This window comes from Cibotium barometz, chromosome 8, assembly GCF_041138505.1.
Source record: "Cibotium barometz isolate CiBa-2024 chromosome 8, ASM4113850v1, whole genome shotgun sequence".
NCBI lineage: Eukaryota > Viridiplantae > Streptophyta > Polypodiopsida > Cyatheales > Cibotiaceae > Cibotium > Cibotium barometz.
Genome location: NC_141053.1, coordinates 40,566,672 through 40,573,608, shown reverse-complemented (window position 1 = coordinate 40,573,608; position 6,937 = coordinate 40,566,672). Strand labels below are relative to the sequence as shown.

Below are 6,937 nucleotides of genomic sequence, written 5' to 3'. Positions count from 1 at the left end.
CTAAAACATATTTAAAAATCAATCCTTAATTTTAAGGGTTATTTAAAATGTCAACTAGTTTTTTTTTTTTGCTTATGGTACAAATACACTAGATTGCTTTTTTTTTTCTTATGGTACAAATACACTAGAATGCCTTTTTTTCTTCAAAGGCATCAAAAAGCACAAGACGACGCCATGAGAGTCCAACGAGCGCGGGACATTTCGCTTTCGACGTATACAGTCACGATGTGCAATATTACTGAGGTAAAAATATCCTCAATGAACCAAGATCCAACCTAGAAATATCCTCAGTCATATGCTATTAAAAAAAACGTGAAAAAATACACAAACGTTGATTTATATGCATTTTTGTTTTGTTGGTTTGACACAAACGCCTGTCACCCACCTTGCGTTTCCCGTTGTGCCTGCTCGTTTACTCTCTGTCAATCATCCATTGGTGGAAACCTGTCAATCTGTTATTCATCTATTGGCTGAAACCGTCGACCGTACCCCATCCTACCCTCCCAAAAAAACACAATAAAATCCAAAACTTTTCTCAGACGGGGCTGGGTCTTGATGTTTATAGTGCACTCGTGAGAGTCCCAGGGCTATAAAATAAAATAAAAACCGTTCTAATGCTAATACTTGTACCGGCCAGAATGGCGAATAACCGGCATATTGTTAGAATTTTAAGTAGTCCTTATTTGTTAAAATTTGAAGTAGCCTTTATATTAATTTATATTAAGGAATGATTTTTTATATATTCTAGTTATAAAACCAACATATTGTAGAGATTTTGAAACAAAAATCGGAATCGGTTAGATTTAAAATTTGTTTTTATTTTGATTGGTTAAAAAATATGTTTTTTTTTAGCACGACGTATGTGACCAAACCCATGGTCAGAACCATAAACCATAAGCATTTTAAGCACAAAAAGACTTTGTCTCCTTACGAATTGAGCTCACGCGTCAACTTCAAGTTCTCTAATTCTACCCTACCCACACAAGTGGCCCCAGGTTTAGACCCTGACATCTGGTGGTGTGTGTGAGTGGTGCTTGCATTGCATCCCCGAAAGGGACTTCCCTGGAAAAAAACCAAAAGATGAGCAGATTTTTAAAAAAAAACAAGAAAAAAATTGAGACTTTTTGAAAAGTGCTGCTATCCCAACTTCAAGAAAAATGAAGTGGAAATGCGTCTGAATTATAAAATTAAATTTGCAATGCAAAAAAAAAAGTGCATGCCCATGGTGTAGAGCACTTTGGACCAATGCTCGAAAAAAAACACTCTTAATCAAAACTTTGGAAAAAAAAACACTCTTCATCAAAACTTTGGAAAAAAAAAACTTGGGTATTCTAAATTATTTCGCATCGTCACCTCCATCGTTTCCTTTCTTTCAAAAAACATTGAAATGGACATCTCCTCAATTATTTAAGAAAAAGACAGTTCCTTTCTCTAAACAATGAAATCGACAGCTGCACTTTTTTAATTTTTTTAAAAAACAAATTATCGACGGTAACAGCACAAATAAAACCTCCTAAAGATCATTATCGGCCGTTCAGCTCTTGAGGGAATCAAGGAACCTTGTTTTAACTCGAAACTAATTTTTTTTAAAAACCCTGGTTTGAGGAAATCTTCGTACTTGATCAGGGGCTTGAAAAAAATAGTACAAATTTTTCTCTTTTTTTTCAAGAGGGCATTGGATAAAAGAAACCCTCCTGTAAAAATGTGGTAAAAGGATGTGGCTAATGACAGGCATGGCATGGCGCCTGCTCTTCTCTCTCCACACAGCAAGCTAGCAAGCCTGTGCAGAGGCTGAATATGGAACCATCTGTGGGATATAATGCCAACACATGATACCAAGTCATGCAGTGTTGCTTTGGGAATCTGCCTGGTAGAACACAACATCTCCCTCATCATTCACATAGTGGTCCTCTGCGAAACTCTTCACCAAAATCTTCCACAAATGTGCTGGAAATGGCTGTGATTTATATGGCTCCCTGTAGTACTTCCCAAGCACAGGTTTGACTGCTTCTGTCTGCTCACCCAAACCAAAAATACACTCTAATTTAATCGGCTTTGCGACCAACGATTTTCGGATTAATCAATGCTCCCACTTTGAAAACAATTGGCATTACCAAAATTGCAGAGCAAAAATGTTCATAGAAAAGCCCTCAATAGATAGGCATACTGCTCAATCATTAAAAAGGATTAACCAAAGTACACAAAGAAGATTCAACACTTACAGCTTCCACTAGATGATAATGAGGTATTTGAGGGAACAAGTGATGGACAACGTGTGTTCCAATGTCATGGTGTATATTGTTGAACCACCCATAGTCCCGATCAATAGTAGAAAGACCCCCTCTCATGTAGTTCCATTCCTGAAAAAGCACATGGTGTAAGACCCACATACTCCAATAATTCACCAAAGAAGTTCAGAAAAAACAAGGCTCTCAAAAGTGGAAGCATTCAATCAATCAACTCAAAACACCCATCAAAAAAAGCTTTGTGAGGACGGATAGGACTCTTACTAGACCTCTGTACCATGGAACTTTCTCATCATAGCCATGGTGGTGGAGGTAGGTCACCACATCTAGCCATGCAACAAACGTCTGGGAAACATACAATCAAGAGGATCAATGTGGTTCTCTTAAAACTTTGAATTATTACAAACCCTTTGACATGGTGATTGAGAATAAAAGAGTACTTAAGACCCAAGAACACATCTACATAAGACATGTATGAGCTTATTATTTTTTGATCAGAGAATAGAATACTCACCCAATAGGGAACCACATAGAGTTTGAGCATCCACAGTGGGCCTACGGCAAAGGTGAGGCCCACTAGCAGGGCAACCATGGCAGACCAGCAAGCTGTGGAAGTGAGAACCTCCTTCTTCTCACTTGGGACAAAGAGAGAACTGCTGGGATGGTAGTGAGACCCTGTCTTACCCGGACTTCTTCCCCACTAAACAGCACAAAAAAACCAATTAAACTTGAAATTAGATATACCACAAAGCCCAAATGGTATTGCAATATGTGCAAAACTTGACATTTTAATGACCACAAAATACTTACCAGATAGAAAGGATACGCGAACATCGACACAAGGGAGAACCTTGCCATACGAGTGACTGTGTCAAGGCTTCTGTAGAGCTTCTCAGGCAACTGCACAAGATCACACAATTAGCGGCAATGATTTCTGGTTAACACCATAACAGTGTTTTTTTCCAAGTAACTGAGCCACAGACTTAACACCACAGCAGCTTTTCTAACTTTGGAGCAAAATAACTCTGCAATAATTACTAGAATCTAGTGAATGAAGAAGAACCTTAACACAGGAATTAAGAGGCAAGGTAAACTCACAGGATGCCAGGATTCATCTTTCTCAACGTGTCCATGGTTTTGATGGTGAGTCCTGTGGCTTATCCTCCTACAACAGCCCCGCCCAGAATGGTGAGCTGCAGCGCAATGCAGGAAATGAAGAATCGGAAGGTATTGTGAAGGACTTACCAGCCATGGTAAGGCACTAGGATGGAGGAGTGTGTGAGATGGCCAACAACATCGTTGAGCTTCTTATCATTGGAAAAGCTGCCATGCCCACTGCAGAGAGACAGGCCACGAATGCATGAATTAGATTCTAGATCTGAAACAATGCGAGACAAAAGGAGACTGCTCGGAGGCACGACGACGTGAGAAAGTGGACAAACCCACCAGTCGTGGCCAAGGACGAAGAGTGCCCAGAACATGGTGCCCTGGGCGAACCAGTAGAGGGGCCATACGAGCCAGTTGTTAAGATAGGCGGCGCCTGCGGCCAGGCCGAAGACGATGGCAACATCGCGCAGCACGTAGCTGAACGACTTCCAGGGGCTCTTCACCCAGCAGTGCTTGGGGATGGCCGCCCGAATGTCCGCCAGTGTGAACGGAGGCGGTGCAGCCGCGTCAAAGATCTCCGAGCTGTTCAGAGTGGCCTGGCCGTCGCCCTCCTCCGCATGCAGGGCGGGGGCCGGGCGGGGCGGGGCGGCCACGGCCGACACTACAAACTGGCGACTGCGGCGGAGGCGGCGCCAATGAAGAGGCGGCAGATAAAGAGAGGAGATCCTGGAAGGGCGGAGCTGGGCAGAGAGGGGCTGGGAAAGGGGGGTGCAGGCGGGTCCAGGGGAGGAAGAGCAGCGGCAGGGGAGGATGGAGGAAGCCATAGCCAAAATCTGTGGTGTGGGAGGCAAGGGGGAGGGGGCAAGAGGGAAGCACTTTTAATAGGTAGGAGAGCTCTTTCTAATCACTCGTTACACGGGCGCGTGCAGCATCCCTCGTCTGTGCCTTTCGACGACCTCAGACGATGCAAACGCACAGGTTCAAACAATGCATCACCAACCATGTCTTGCGACACGGCCGCGCCCCTCAGCCTCTCCTTCGAGCTCTAGTTGAAAAAAGACGACCCTACTCAGTCCTAAGCAAAATATAAGCCTACATGCACATATATATTTATATATATATATGTATCCCTCATCCACACGTGCCCTCCTTGCCTCCACTACCTATTGGATACCTATCGCACACGAGACCCCATACACTCCTTTTGATTTCTTCATATAATTTACGACCATATTATTTAGCACCTCAACGTATCACCTTACACTCTCGAACCTCACTTTTGGTACACTCCTCACTTTTTGTACACTCTCTTGCTAGGAAAAAGCAAATCACTTTTAACATCCTACCCATGCAGAGTTGGAAATGTGGCGCTTTTCTCTAGCGCCTCGTGCATTGTGTGGCCTTTGCGTGACAGGTCGTGCCTAAAAAGAGAGAAAATCGACAAAGGTGATGCCCCTCACGTATGTGTTTGCGTTTTCACATCATCTTTGCCACTTCTACAGATTTATTATATGCTAGCCCGTTTAGTTTATTTTTTGCATGTGGCCTCACAGAAACGAAGTGCCCAATCTAAGAAAGCCAAGCCCATGATTGCGTGAATAGCCACTGTAGAGTCTCAAAACTCTAAAGTGATGGCAACCACTAGCCACACATGAAACACGGAGCAACATTTCAACGAATTGGGCATTAGTGTATGTCTATCTTGTATCTTCCTTGAGTGATTGGTTAGAAGCATGGATAATGAATGGTAATTATCAACTAGAAGCATGGATATTCAGTGCTAATGATCAGCCCATTAGGAATGAAGAGCTCACAATTTTTCACCAGCTCCCATATTGGGAGAAGTTGCTAATTAATCATCTCTTAGAATGTGGGGAGTCCCATTTGGGAACACTTGATTGGGGACAAAGATACCAAGGGTAGACAAGATGATGTGCAAGTGGTTGAGAAGATGGAAGTTCTTTGGCCACAATTTATGATTTGCAAGCAGTTGAGAAGATGGAAGTTCTTTGGCCACAATTTCGTGAAGGCAAAGTGATCCTACCTAAGTCCCTTGGGTTTTATCCAAGGGGGAAGAAGGTTATTCCATCCTTTCAAGGCCCCATATGTCACAAGCATTAATAAGCTATGTGGTTTGAAGTCTCATGACTAGTTCTTATAGGTGTATAGGTATGGCCAAGTTATACATTTTTTTTCCAATGTTATATGGTCCAATAAACACTATTTAATTGGTATGTGCATGTCATTTAACCATTGGATTTAAAATGTATTTATAGCCCCAACTTCCATTCTCACCCATCGAGATGTGAAAATGGTGCAAACTCATGCATGGCATTCTGACTCATTAATTTTATCATGCAAAATTGTGCATGCGTCTAAACCACCACCCAAACAAAAATAAAGCACATTGTCATATAAAACCATACCATCTCTAAGGTTTGAAAAAACTTTTTTTGTAAATCTAAAGTGCAAGTACACTTCAAAGCACACACAAACACCATGTACATACATATATATACAAGTTACAAGATGCGGTATTAGTTTCATAAACATTGTATTCCTTGACCTTCATTAGCTAAATGTACTTGTATACATGCACTTATGCACAACCTGTCAACCAAAACCTTCAAAAGCCCATCTCATATTTGAGACTCCCATGTGTTACACGTTAATTATCTAGGCACAATGAAACTCCATCACATGCCCATCTCATATTTGAGACTCCCATATGTTACACGTTAATTATCTGGGCACAATGAAACATCCATACTTTAAGATAAGATGTACTCACAAATTAAATCATTTTCTACTTGCCCACTCACAACAAAAATAATATAATAGGTCATATGTCAAGAAAATATCCTTAGGATCCATAATAAAAGTGTTAGCTTTATAATGATGGTTAAGTAGAAGACAAAGTGTCACTTGCCTCCACTTAGTCAAAGAAATCAATTAGCTGTGTGTAATAAGTACTAGTGTAAAATTTCCCCATTTGGTCGAATGATAATTAACTACACCATAAAGAATTCTAGTAGAAAAGTAAGAATACAAATCCTTGCACAAGAATTTAGAGGAATTGAATCTTTAAGGACATTTTGACCTTCCAAGCAAAAGAAGTGAACTTTGCAAACAATATATTTTTCTTAACATAAGCACATCTTTTCAAAAGTTTAGGGTATTCAATAGAAATAGTTGATAACTTTTATAAAAGGGATCCTCTAGACCTAAATTTGGATAGAGTATGTCACTAGAATGCTTTGTATAGTTGCACCTTTTATTGATTTCTCTTAATTATAACTCTCTCTCTCATTTGTCATGTATGTCACTAGAATGCTTTGTATAGTTGCACCTTTTATTGATTTCTCTTAATTATAACTCTCTCTCTCATTTGTCATGTGGCTCTCTCTCTCCTTTGTCATGTGGCTCTCTATTTAAATGCATGCATGTCGAAAAGCATTAAATCAAATCCCTTGCATGAAGGTTAGTACATCACCTTTCATGATGTCAAAAAGCACTAGTTTTTCATTAAACTTTAGAAACAGTGTGAACATTGTTACAAGTTCTTTCAAAATAATTTAATCAAG

General features: G+C 40.7%; 1 protein-coding gene across 2 annotated transcripts; it reads right to left on the bottom strand.

Annotated features, from left to right (window-relative positions):
• Positions 1–859: 859 nt before the first annotated feature.
• On the bottom strand, positions 860–4,431 carry LOC147636262 (omega-3 fatty acid desaturase, chloroplastic-like). Of its 2 annotated transcripts, none has more exons than XM_086801706.1 (8): positions 3,693–4,431; positions 3,492–3,581; positions 3,345–3,411; positions 3,057–3,146; positions 2,761–2,946; positions 2,511–2,591; positions 2,223–2,360; positions 860–1,062 (listed from the first exon to the last, which is right to left on the bottom strand). In XM_086801706.1, the coding sequence occupies exons 1-8, from the start codon at positions 4,175–4,177 to the stop codon at positions 928–930; spliced, it is 1,272 nt and encodes a 423-aa protein (XP_086657832.1). In that variant the 5' UTR covers positions 4,178–4,431; the 3' UTR covers positions 860–927. The 2 variants fall into 2 exon arrangements, with proteins under 2 accessions (XP_086657832.1, XP_086657831.1); XM_086801705.1 differs by lacking the exon at positions 860–1,062 and adding an exon at positions 1,600–2,014.
• Between the last annotated feature and the right edge of the window lie 2,506 nt (positions 4,432–6,937).

Excerpts from the sequence above, each read along its gene's own strand:
- LOC147636262 (XM_086801705.1), bottom strand. The coding sequence starts at position 4,177 with ATGGCTTCCTCCATCCTCCCCTGCCGCTGCTCTTCCTCCCCTGGACCC. Across the intron at positions 3,582-3,692 it reads TTCGTCCTTGGCCACGACTG|TGGGCATGGCAGCTTTTCCA; the intron begins GTGGGTTTGTCC and ends GTCTCTCTGCAG. Across the intron at positions 2,015-2,222 it reads ATTATCATCTAGTGGAAGCT|ACAGAAGCAGTCAAACCTGT; the intron begins GTAAGTGTTGAA and ends TTGGGTGAGCAG.